Source organism: Hemitrygon akajei, chromosome 8 (assembly GCF_048418815.1).
Source record: "Hemitrygon akajei chromosome 8, sHemAka1.3, whole genome shotgun sequence".
Taxonomy (NCBI): Eukaryota; Metazoa; Chordata; class Chondrichthyes; order Myliobatiformes; family Dasyatidae; genus Hemitrygon; species Hemitrygon akajei.
In genome coordinates this window covers 23,138,256-23,152,032 of record NC_133131.1, presented here as the reverse complement: position 1 = coordinate 23,152,032, position 13,777 = coordinate 23,138,256, and the positions used below count along the sequence as shown (strand labels likewise).

Genomic DNA, 13,777 nt, shown 5'->3' with positions numbered 1-13,777 from the left:
GTCTCAGGAAAATTTAAGACCTCAGAGCAAGATTGGTATAACAGAGAGAAACCAGGACTGCTGTGTACTCTGCTTTACAGAAACATGGCTACCCTCCGCCATTCTGGATGCAACATTGCAGCTTGATGGCTTCACCATTTACCATAAAGACAGGACAGCTCAGACAGAGGAGGTGGAGTATGCTTTATAATTAAATCAATGTGGTGCACATACTTGGAGGTTCTTTCTCAGTCCTGCTCCCCTGGAACATCCAGCAGCCCAATGTCAACCTTTCAATCCACCGAGTGAGTTTTCCGCTATCATCCTAGTAGTGGTGTACATTCCACCTCAGGCCGGCATCAACCTGGCACCGGAGGAGCTAAGCAGGCATGAAGCAGCACATCCTGATGCCTTCCCTGTCATTGTGGGGGTTTTCTTCAGCTTGAAGAAGTCTCTGAACAACTACCACCAAGATACCACTTGTTGATCCAGAGAAGCCACCATCCAGTTTCTCCACTGTTATAACACTGTTATAACACCATCAAGAATGCTTACTGTGCCATCTCTTTGGAAAGTCCGATCACCCGGCTGTACTTCTACTCTCAGCATACAGGCAGAGACTAAAGACTGCAGCACCAGTGGTGAGGACCAAGAAGGGACGGTCAAGGGAGGCAGACCTGCTTTAAGTCAGTGGACTGGACAATATCCAGGGATTCATCTTCAAGTCTGAATGAATACACTACAGCTGTCACCGACTTCATCAAACCCTGTGTGGATGAGTGTGTGCCTTTGAGAACATCCAAAAGAAAAGCTGTGGATGAACCAGGAGAGTCATCATCTGCTGAGAGCAAGACATCTGGCATTCAAAAATCGGTGATCCAGAACTATACAATATGTTCAGCACATACAAACAAGCTGGATGAACTGAGCAGGTTGGGCAGCATCCGTTGGAATGAGCAGTCAACGTTTCGGGCCGAGACCCTTTGTCAGGACTGAAGAAGGAAGGGGCAAGGGCCCCATAAAGAAGGTGGGGGGAGGGTGGAAAACCAATCAGAGGAAAGATCAAGGGGTGGGGGAGGGGAAGCAGGAGAGGTGAAGAAGGAATCTAAGGGGAAAGCACTATGGGTAGTAGAAGAAGGCAGAATCATGAGAGAGGTGATAGGCAGCTAGAAGAGGAGACAGAGTGAAGGTGGGATGGGGGAAGGGAGAGGGAAGGAATTACCGGAAGCTGGAGAACTCGATGTCCATACCAAGGGGCTGGAGGCTACCCAGACAGTATATGAGGTGTTGCTCCTCCAACCTGAGTTTGGCCTCATCATGGCAGTAGAGGAGGCCATGAATGGACATATCCAAATGGGAATGAGAGGCAGAGTTGAAGTGGGTGGCAACCGGGAGATCCTGTCTATTGTGACGGACGGAGCGGAGGTGCTCGACGAAGCGGTCCCCCAATCTGCGTCGGATCTCGCCGATGTAGAGGAGGCCACACTGGGAGCACCGGATGCAATAGATTACAATACGTTCAGGTTTGACCTACGGAAGGCTATCTTATGAACGAAAAAATGATTCCAATTGAGGTTAGAGACAAAGTTGGATGCAAGTCAGCACTGGCAGGGTTTGCAGGTCATTACTTCCTACAAAGCAATACCTAACATCATCTGCTTCACTGCCAGATGAGCTCAATGCTTTTTATGCACACTTTAATAGGGCGAGTAAAACTATATCCATGTAAATCCCTGCAGCATCCAATGACCCTGTGTTCTCTGCCTTGGAGGCCAACATCAGAACATCTTTCAAGACGGTGAACCCTCGCAAGGCATCAGGCCCTGATGGTGTACCTGGTATGACTCAGAAAACCAGTGCCAACCAAGTGGTGGGAATATTCAAGGACATCTTCAATTTCTCACTGATGCAGTCGCAAGTTCCCACCTGCTTCATAAAGGCAACAATCATACCAGTGCTCAAGAAGAGCTGGGTGAGCTGCCTCAACAACTATTGCCCAGTCACTCCCAAATCTACTGTGATGAAGTACTTTGAGAGGTATGGCTAGAATCAACTCCTGCTTAAGCAAGGACCTGGACCTGCTGCTATTTGCCTATCGCTACAATAGGTCTACAGTGGATGCAATCTGACTGGCTATCCACTCGGTTTTGGATCACCTGGGCAATAGTAATACCTACACAAGGCTGGTATTTATTGACTACAGTTCAGCATTCAACACAATCATACTCTTAGTTCTAATCATTAAGCTCCAAAAGCTGAGCCTCTGTATATCCCTCTGCCACTGGATCCTTGGTTTTCTCATTGGGAGACCAGTCCACAGATCGGAAATAACATCTCCTCCTCACTGACAATCAACACCGTTACTCCTCAAGGATGCGTGCTTAGCCCAATGCTTTGCACTCTCTCCATCCATGACTGTGTGGCTAAGCACAGGATGAAGAGGTCAATACTCCCCAATGCCATTAGGCTTTACAATTCAACTGCCAGGACTTAAGAACTTTTTAAAGCTATTATTAATGCTTTTTGAGCTAGTGATTTAGATGCATATCATATTATTACTGAGTTAAGTATTGTATTGTATGTAATGAGTTTTTGCTACAACAAGTGTATGGGACATTGGAAAAAAATGTTGAATTTCCCCATGGGGATGAATAAAGTATCTATCTATCTATCTATCTATCAAACAGCATCTATAAATTTGCCAACCACAACTATTGTTGGCAGAACTTCAGATAGTGACGAGGAGGCATACAGGAGTGAGATAGATTAGCTGGTTGAGCGGTGTCGCAGCACCAACTTTGCACCCTGCGTCAGTCAGCCTAAGAAATTGATAGTGAACTTCAGGAAGGGCAAGTCGAGGGAGCGCACACCAGTCCTCATCAAGGGATCAGAAGTGGAAAGAATGAGCAGTTTCAAGTTCCTGGGTGTCAACATCACTGAAGATCTATAATTACATATTGATGCATTTACTTCAGATGTACCGCAGAGAACAAACATTCTAACTGGTTGCATCACCATCTGGTACGAATCAGAAAAAATTGCAGTAATCTGCAAAACTCAGCCAACTCCATCATGGCCAGCAGCCTCCCCAGCACTGGTTATCTTCAAAAGGGCAGCATCCATCACTAAGCACCCCTATCACCCAGGCTGTGCCTGCTTCTCATTGCTATCATCAAGGAGGAGGTACAGGAGCCTGAAGGCACACACAAATTTTCAGGAACAGCTTCTTCCACTTCACCATCAGATTTCTGAATGGACAATGATCCCATGAACGCTTCCTCAGTATTATTCCCCACTCTCTTTGCACTACTTAAATTTATTTTTAAATTTTTTTTTACTGTAATTCATAGTTTTTATTACTATGTATTGCATTGTACTGCACTGCAAGGCAACAAATTTCACGACATATGCCTGTGATATTAAACCTGGCTACTTTATTAGCTTCAGAAGGTACCTAAGGTGGATACTGAGTGTATTTTATTGCAAACCCTTATATTTTCAAGTTGTGATGAAGGGTCATCAACATGAAACAATAACTCTGAATTTCTCTCTACAGTTTCTTTCCCAGCAGTTTATTTCTCATTTCCAGCATCTGCAATGCTATTTTCACCACTCAGGTTCCAGATCGAATTTGGCAATGATCTACAAAGCACAATCTTTCCAAAGAGGCTCTGCCTCATTTACTAAAATGAGATATCTTGACATTTCTGATCTTTTTGCTCCATTTTTGCATCACCTCAACAATACAAAAACTATAATATGCCAGGATGTGAGAAAATGCTGTTAAAATGAGTTGACCTCGAGAACATCAGAAATTAGCAAGACCAACCTTTGCTTCTGAATCCAGGTTTGCAGGATCTGCTGGGATTGATAACTCTACAGTCCTGGTTTCCACAGCAACTACTCCTACAGGTATTCCACCCAACCTGAAATAGCAAAGAATCAATCAGTTTCATTTGATATGTTTCTTAATGATAAAATTGCTCTATTGGTGAAAGATGTGTAGCTAATAACTTCCAAGTGCAGCTGTATAATGTTCTTAAATTAGATCATACATACATGAAGAAAGGGTTTAAACTCTAGGTTACCCACACTAGATGTGATATAGGGATGGGAGACTTGTTCAAGATAATGATTTACAGCTACAGAAACTCTGATCCAATATCCTTCTGGCAAGGTTAACTTGTGTTGTTGGGAACAGGCTAAGTTAGAGTAGCAGGGAGTTAGATGTTAACATAAAATACTGAGCCACCAGCGTAGATGCGAAAAAAAAAACTGGAAGACAGCACCACAGAGTTATTCAGTGATAGGCAGGATCTGATAGTGGTCAAGTAAACAGTGGCCTAAGATGAACTTGAAATGTATGCATGCATGTAAATACATAGGTTAATAAAACAAATCACATTCATAGTGATGTGAAGCATGAAATAAAGCATTTGGCCCACCTTATTCACACTAGACCCAGCACCTGATGAGAGATTTCAGTTTACCACATCACAGACTGGGATGGGAAAAGTGTGCTGTCTGAAGGGTAGCATGAAAGCAAGACCAACTACCAGCACAGAAAGCAAAGGACTATAACTACAAGGTGTTTTTGCAAAGGTGGTTAGAAGGGCTTACAGGACCGTTCTTCTTTTAGGTGGATATTAATGAACAGAACTTGGGTAACCAGGGTAAAATTCCATTGTGGCATGCAAGAGTCAAACTGAGCTCTTTCTTCTTTAAATGAACCACTGTTGTGATCTGAATTGATCGGAGCAATAGATACAACAATAGCTTTCAAATGAGTGTGGATTAATCTGCAAGGTTGCTCCCATCATATATTAATAGAGAAGAGTAAAACTATTTAGATAGATCTTTCAAAGTAATGACACAGAGTTGATGTATCAAATGGTGGCTTGGTGCCAGATTATTTACTAATTTTATTAAGTCCTTTCATAAAATTGGACAAAAATAAAACAACACACAAAATGCTGGAGTAACTCAGCAGGTCACGCAACATCTATGGAAATGAATAAGCAGTCAACGTTTCAGGCCCGAGACTCTTCTTCACAACATACACTCTTAAAATATGCCACACTGATACAAGTAATATTTCATTTACAGCAAGGTACCCATTTGTTATTCAACAATGTTACTTTCAGATGAGAAATTGTTTTGAAGGCCATTCATGGTCAGCATTCACATTGGGTCCTTTCCCAAAGTGAAAGGATGAATTTGTATTTATTTAGTGGATTCAAACCAAGAACACATCTGCAAGATAGAAACAGACAGCAAGCACTAAAAGGAAAAATGTTAATGTTATGTTATTGCAGAGAAAATTTACAAGGATGTTAACAGGACTTGAGGGCCTAAGTTATATGGATAGGTTACAACTTTTTTCCGCTGGAGCGTAGGAGAATGGGGGGAGAGATGATAGGGATATACATAATTATGAGGGGTATAGATAGGGTAAATGCAAGCAGGCTTTGTCCACTGAGATTATGTGTGACTGGAAATAGAGGTCATGGGCTAAAGGTGGAATGTTTAGGGGGAACATGAGGGGAAACTTAACTCAGATGACGATGAGAGCATGGCACAAGGTGCCAGTGGAAGCAGTGGATGTGGGTTTGATCTCAACATTTAAGGTAAATTTGGATAGGTACATGGATGAGAGGGACATGGTCTGGGTGCAGGTCAATGTGACTAGCTTGGCATGGACTAGATAGACTGAAGGGCCTGTTTCTGTGTTCAATGATTTCAGGTGAATAAAATGGGAATGAACAGGCTAAAGAACAAGAGCAAGAGTGATAGCAGTGACAAGAGGGAAGAGATGAGGGGAGCACCGATTTCCAACAGTGCTCAAGGCTTCGTTACTGAAACCACATGGAGTGGCCCGCGGTATTGTCCGTTCAATTTAGGTCTCCTTAAAAGAGTCAACTTTGATGTGAGCAGGAAATGTCTGCCAATTAGACCTTATAATATATACCCTGACACAGCATTCGCTTGTAATTAGCTGCAGATTATTTATTGGCATTACAACCAGGTGGTGCCCTTGCGTGAAAGTCATCCACCAAAGCGTGAAACGGATGAACAGGCAGTTTGCAGACCAACCAAAAAATAAATATCGACCTGCGCTCACAACCCCACATGAAATGTGGGTGAATGAAATGCTTCCAAAAAGAATATATACAAGGATCTTGTGGGGAGTAAAATTACTCTCAGTTAAGCTGCTCACTTTGCTCATAGGGCTGAGCCAGTCACAACACACTAGTAAATCCATCCATCATAAAGCAAGTTTCAAGAGAAGCAGACTCACAGATCCTGCACCACCCATTGACTGCAGCAGTGATGTTTCTGACTTTGGTTATGCTGCACAATGTTAAAACTGCACTGTAGAGTAATAGAGGAAAGCAAGATGCAATCGGAATTGCCTCCTTTACCGTTCTTGTATTTTAACAAAAATGGAATCTTTTTTATTTTCAGCCGATGATTGGGTACAGAGGATGTAGTTACCAGTAAGATGTTCAGCAGCGGGAAAAAAAATCACTGCCGAAATTTGCTCAGATTGCTAAGCACATCAATTCTAATCTGCATTTCATTTCAAATGAACATCTTGACTTGATAAAAGTTGTTCATGCCAAAACTTTTACAGATTACTGCATCATGGGCAGTTTTGTTCTGAAGTTTCTTTAAAAGTAAGTTTCATTCTTGATTATCAGATGAGCACCAGTGATGTTCCTTACAAAGTCAAAGACCAAATACAACACAGACATGAAGCAAGCTGAAAGACTGAGGGTTAATTAAATCAGCAGGCACAGATGTACTTCTATCTCCATTTAGAGCCAGGTCCCTTATAAATAAAAATGGAAATCACTGATGTATCTATTTCTTTCTGAAGAAAGTTATGTTCAACTTTTATCAAATGTGAACTGGATTGTGCTCAAGTACAGTGCTTGATCCTTGTCTGCATATTAATGTAACGCACAGTAAGGTTTCACTGCTAATGTAATGGCTGCTCTGGAATGTTCCACTGCTAAGGTAATGGTTTCTCTGTAGCAGCAATGTTTGGGTTAAGACTACAGATAACAGGGCATGTTGTTCTTTCTTGTGGGTCTGGGAGCAGGGATTTTGTGATCTTTTGTCGGCGAGAGATGAAGAGAGAAGATGCGAATGGAAAGAGTTGGTAGACTGCCGGTGTGAGGGTCCGACAGTCAGCGACGCTCGGAGGGAGGTCGATGGGGTCCGAACGGACGATTCCTTGAGCTCCAATGTACATTTTAGACTGTTTCATTAAAATGGGCCCCTTTTCTTTTTGTTTTCTTTACTAACCCTATAGTCAGATTAAGATCTAAAAAGTTCAATCACTGAATTGCATACGGTGTACTCTCTGATATTTTGCGGTTCGGATTTGTAACCGGACAACACGTCACGTAGCATCCACACAAACGAGATTTCTCAGTTTGGCTAGGCCAGAGGCTGCCTTACCCGAGACAAATGTATACTGGCTGAACCTCAGGGTTACTTTAAAAAAAAGGGGGATTGTGTAAAATCTGATTCACAAGGATATTATTGGAATTGAGAGATTATAACCATCAAGAAAAGCTGAACAGACTGGATTCTCTTCTCCAGAATGACTGATGGCTGACCTAATATATCTTAGCACGAGTAGCTATACAGGAAATGTTTTAGCTTTTGAAGGAGACAAAAATGAGGTACAATAAATTGTCACCAATAACCCCATAAACAATACAGGAGCAACTTCTTCACCGAGACTGGCGAGACTGTGTAATCCACTTCTCACAGAACAGCCAAGAAAGCTAGACAAACAGATGTAGAGGAGAAAGAAACATGACATAAAGTCATAGTTAAAGAAAAAGAAGGCTGAAGGAGAATAAACATCGGTGTAGGCCAAGCAGCTCTGCATAACTTATTTTTATACCACAATGTGCACCAGGGTACTGCACAGACTGGAAGTACAATAGCAAGATCCTGCTTGTATTGGGAAATCTACCCCACAGTGTAAGAGGAAAAAATTTCACAGCACCAGTAGTGATAACATTACAGCAGGATTTCTACACAACAACAATCTGCAATAGAGAGTGCACAAAGCAACTTAATAGAGCAGAAAAATGAAGGTCATTACAGATGACAGCCCACACGAGCCAAGATGGAGGGGGAAAAAGAACAATTAATACAGTGAAAGTGACTCCATAACAATGTAGTGAGTCACCACATCGTTCAATATTCATGTGCACCAATATGCCGAAAATGGATCAGGAAGTAACCACCTACACATGAATCATAAATTTGCAAAGAAAATATGTGAAGACTAAAAAAAATTGTGGACTGAAATTAAAACTTCTTTCAAGTTCCTGTCGATGCATGAATAGTTGAGCCTGCGGCTGCTGGGTTGTTTCCTGTGAGAGAGAGCCTCACGTTTCAGTGTCAATGGAGAGTTCATGGATGCACCTCAGGGTCCTAACTAAACGCTGCAAGTTCATCACTTAGCTATTCTTACACAGTGTACTCACTCCTATTTGTACAAATGACAGGCCACTCTATAGCAACAGGGCATCCCAAAACAAATCCAAAATGATCCCGCAAAGAGAACATAAAGGTTCTGCCAATTGTTTCAAAAGAATGCCCCACACCAAACAATGCCACCATATACAGTGAGGAATGAATTCGTTAAACATACGAGAACAGATTTATTAAAGCTGAGAAAGGAGTAAATTAATTATTATTCCATGGAAATTCAGTAAAATTTAGGCAGATCATATTTGCTGCTGAATTGGGTGAATCTTCCACAGTTTGATGATTATTTAATGGCTCTCATTTGCTCACTGAAGGTAGGTACCAAATTCTAACAGAATCACACAATACGGGAAAAGACCATTCTGCCCAACCTGCCCCATCTGTATTAAATCTCATCACCCAATCCTTGGCCTTCCACATCTAAGCAATCTAGGCAGCTCTTAAACACTGTCAGCTTCAACCACTCTCTCAGGCAGGCCATTCCAGACAGTTAGCACTCTCAGAGTGGAGGGGATCCCCTTCAGATCCCCTCTAAATCTCTTCCCCCTTTTATTAAACCTACGTTCTTCTAGTTTTATCTATCTCCAATAAGGGGAAAAATTCTATACCCATCATAATCTTATATATTTCAATCGCGTCTCCACTTAACCACTTCCATTTTAGAGAGAGAGAGACCAAGATTATCCAGTCTCTCCTCATAACTGAACTGCTCCATCCCAGGCTATAAATCATGACAAATCGCCTCAGCACCCTCTATAAAACTAACACACTGTACACAACATCCTTGTACAGCATGGTGCCCAGAACTGCCAACTATTCCAGCTGAGGTCTGATCAAAGTTTTATTAAGGTTGACCATTATGTCACTAGCTCTATATTCAATACCTTGTCTAACATGTAGCTTCCTAAACACTGTCTGCATTATCATATTCTGGGATCTAGGGAACTGGCTCTACAAGGTCCCTCAATACTCCTTAAACAGGCCACTTAGCCCATCTAGTCCATGCCAACCTAGTTTCTGAACTATTCGAAAGTACCTTCACCGGACTATAGCCCTCCGTACTTCTCCTGAACTTGCACCTACCACCTCTGCTGGCTGAATTGGATGTGGATCCAGGAGGTAAAAATCAGTAATTGCATGTATGACAGGAACATTGATGGAAATTGTTGATTGTGTGGAAGTAGCCTTAGACTGCAGAGAGATATCCGAGTGTTGGTGAAATAAACTGGGAAATAATAGTTGGAGTTTAATTTGTAGAGCTCATTTTAACAACACTTTGCTATCTCTCCCTGCGGTTTAGATGGGCAAAGGATCTGTTTCTGTTCTGTAGTGTTCTATCACTCCATACGGTAAGTCATCCGCATGTCTTACAAATGGTGACATTTAAGAGGCATTTAGCCAAACACATGAACAGGCAGGGAATAAAGGGATATAGACCATGTACTTACTGGCTGATGGAATGAGTTTAGATTGGCATCATGATCAGTGGAACCATGGCTGGGTGAAAGGGCCAGTTTCCTGCACTGTACATTCTAAGACACCAATAGTCATTCATTGAGCTGAACTAGCTGGACTCAGTTGGTATGTTGGAGTGATGTTAGGATTTAGTCCCTCCCCCCAAAAAAACACACACACACACACATACAACTAACAGAAAGTTAAGTGTCAAATTCTCCTGGTTCCTTAATGAAAATCTACATGCAGATCCAATCTTGGCCTCCACTCTACTGCTTATTCTCCTCAACTTTCTATTCCCCAATAATGCAAAAATCTATTTCTCTCAGTATGAATATATTCAACATCTCAGTATTAGTCATACCAGCTTAATGACCCTTGTATCCCACATGCTGGCATTTCTCTCCCTGCTTACTTTATCTTGCTGTTCAGCACCCAACATTGCCCATTCAGCAACTACTTATGCTAACTTTATATCCTCACTAACTTCATGACCTGGCACTGGAACTGACAGCAAAGTAGCAAAAGAAAAGGGAATGTTTTTCAAAAACTTCACATTCTATTTTGGAGGTGCATTGGTAACTCAAAATGCTCCCAAATGGGGATTTGCTGTCTGTATTTCCTGAGACTTCTGTCCTACTGTTCTATTGCATTTTTAATACAAATTCAATCCATTCACAGTACAAACATCAACGCAGGTTTACAGAATGCACCACTCATTACTAACCTTGGGATAAAAACCTGCTATAATACCACTTTAAATCAGCAACATAATCTTTAAAATCTCAGTATCCGAGCTTACGGAAATATTCATCAACTTGCCATTAGCAAAGTTTACATCTGTTTTTAAAATTTTCATTATTCCAACCTTACTGACTTGGATATGGAAATAGCAGGAATTACTATTTATCCAAATCATTTGAAAGCAATGACAAAACAGGTCTGGATCAGGTCTGTGCTCGCCAGCGAGTAAACTATCATTGTACAAAACAGAATAAAAGCTCTAATCTTGCAGCTCCAATGAGCTCACTAATATGTCCACCTCTTTACTAGTTAATCTTTTCACACAACATTTGGCTTGCTACTACTGAACCCCACAGAGGCAAATAGGTGCTTTGGGCACTATCTAAATTTTACAATGCATTTAAGATTGGCTTTGCTCCCTTAAACCACTGCCAAAACAAAAACACACTTCTCTTCGAAGAAAGACAGTAGCATTTAAGTGCTCTAAGCTCTTTTGTTTCTCTTGCTATTCTGCACGCTTGCTGGTGCCTCATTTATACACAAAACCACTCAAGCATTTTAGAGTGCCGTGTCATTGAAAACATCTGGGTAATTGCCATCATTTCATCATGACAAACAAAAGGACATCCATTTAACTGTCCCTTGAAGAGTGTCAACGAAGAGAGGCAAGAAATGAATCGGATAAAATTAGGATGGCTGCGTGAGTTGGGGAGGGTGGGGGGGGGGGGGGAAGGGTGGTAAAAATTGGTGGGATTGCGAGTAAGTAGTCCATTTAGTAAGAGAAGCTGGGGAAAAGTGGAAGAGAAGTCCTGCTGTGTCAGCAACCATTTATTATACAATGCTTTCATGGACAACAGCCCTATTTTGGGACTCAGGACACAGTTATGCATTGCCTTCATTAGAATGAGGTCCACATACCCAAGTGCTTGAGTCAGCCTGTGCCGTCAAAAACTGTTCCAGACAGGGAAAGTGCTTACCATTATGCTCCAAGTTGCAAATGTCCAATTCCAATGAAGAGCAACATGGAATGACTCGCTTCAACGATGAAAATCTAACACTCTCTTTCAGATCTGAACGGCAGTTGCACAATTCCAATAGTTTTCAAGTTTATTTATGAATTTCATCATTTTCATCCCCCCCTTTTGCTTTTCTACAGTTGCCTGTTTGCTTCAAGTACTCTTAGATAGAGACAGCAATGCAACATTAAATCAACGGATGCGTACAACACATTTGCGTCTGCCATTTTAGCAGAGCAAGGGAGTGTCGATTATGTCGAAAGGAGAGAAAGCTAAGACTTAATGGAAGTGTTCAAAATAATGAGCCGGATCATGCTCTACCAAGCACAAGATCTCACAAGGCCCCAGAAACTTTGAGCAACCTTATAGGTCTAAGCACTCCAGGTCTCATTGCAAGTATTCTGTAGCAGTGCATTTTGTGAGTAGTGACTAGGCCTCTACATAGGCCAACTGGAGGATATGCTATCCCTAATGTCCTTATGACAGCTCAGACATAGCTGTAAACAGTCGAATAATTAAAAAATAGCCAACATTACCAAAATAAAAGAAGAATTCAATATATATTTGAAATAAATTAGAGGCAATAATATCAAATAAATCACAAGACATTTAACCTGTACTTAACCTTTTCAATCTAGTGGCCTCATCTATGTTACAAATGCCAATTGACGTGAAGCTGAGGGGCCAGATCGAAAGAGCATCCTGCCCCTCAGCTAGCATGACTAATCAGTTCATCTGATCTCAGTGGTCAGATGAAATGGCATCTGACCCCAACTTACATGCTGCAATACACAGGCATGTCTGTCAAAGAGGGCATCGTCATCTCAACGCTCATTCCCACCCCCCCCCCCGCCACCCCAAGGGGGGGGGGGGGTTTGTTGGCAGCTCTCTTCCCTTCTAGACTTTCAGCCCAATGAGAGAATTTGGTAAATTAGATGGGAAGAAGCTATTCCAAATGCTTTAGGCTAAGCAGATAATTGACAAAAAAAAAGCTACAGGAGTGGAGCGTAAATGAGCTTTCTTTAAAAAAAATCAACAAATAAATTACAGTCAGGCTGAAAAACTGGAGAAAGCTGATTCATTAATTATCAAAAGGAAGTTGAAACTTCAATTTAAAAGACAGAGATAGTAAAACAACAAAAAAAAGTGAGAGTATCATTAACTGGCATATCTTTTGGGGTAATACCACCGACTATGAGATAAATAGCCCCATTCTGTCCCGTATGAATACTATGTTATAAAAAAAAACTGGGGAAATAGTGGGCAATGGAATATAATTTGCTCTATTAATTTGTGTTTTTCTTTTATTTTCACTTGGGCACCTGAATGGAGAATCTTCAAATTTCACATCAGATAAGCAGCACAGAAAAAGCTGCTGCTGGCCACCATGGGAGGTTGCTTATGAGCGATTTAATGGATTCTGTTAACCAAAAGGAGTGGCAGGCTCTGGAAAGTGCTAAACAACTGCTCTGAGAGAAAGGGCAAATAGATTATCCACATTCCCTCCTCACCACATGTATTGTTTCCCTCATAGATGAAATTAATTTACTTATGCTAGGTGATTGCTTAAACAGAGCTCACTTCCAACGTAAGAAATGTTGAATTGCTGAAACATAGGATGGAAGTCATACACGTTCAGCCCATATGAAATGAATTTGAGAAGGCACAGTCCAGCTCTCGTGAGAATATACCACAAAACCTCTGCTCAACTGTTGAAACCTGCTTAAAAAAAAGTTCTGAAATGGATAAATTGACAAAAGAGTATATCATAGATACAAGGATGGCTTTTTGAAATTTGGGAAAGAGCTTCATTTCACATTTTCATTAGCGTCTTATAAGCTGATGTTGCAAGAGCTGGGATTTAATAAAGTACTGCCAGAACTCAAAAGGGTATGGATAACTTCCGGCATTCTCCAGGATTCCAATACAACATTACATTCCTTTTACAGTTTTCAAGCACACCATTTCAAGTTGTTGAAAGCAGGTTTGCAACATCTGATCTTATTTACCAGAATATCCCTCTACTCTATGCAAACAGGTTTCCTCATGTACTTACGCAATAGCAA

General features: G+C 41.4%; 1 protein-coding gene across 3 annotated transcripts in view; it reads right to left on the bottom strand.

Moving 5' to 3' along the window:
* acaca (acetyl-CoA carboxylase alpha) overlaps nt 1–13,777 on the bottom strand; it is a 276,544-nt gene that overhangs the window by 48,241 nt on the left and 214,526 nt on the right. For all 3 annotated transcript variants that reach the window (XM_073053437.1, XM_073053439.1, XM_073053438.1), the window contains one exon: nt 3,809–3,905. In XM_073053437.1, coding sequence (XP_072909538.1) covers nt 3,809–3,905 — 97 coding nt within the window. The remainder of the gene's footprint in view (nt 1–3,808; nt 3,906–13,777) is intronic.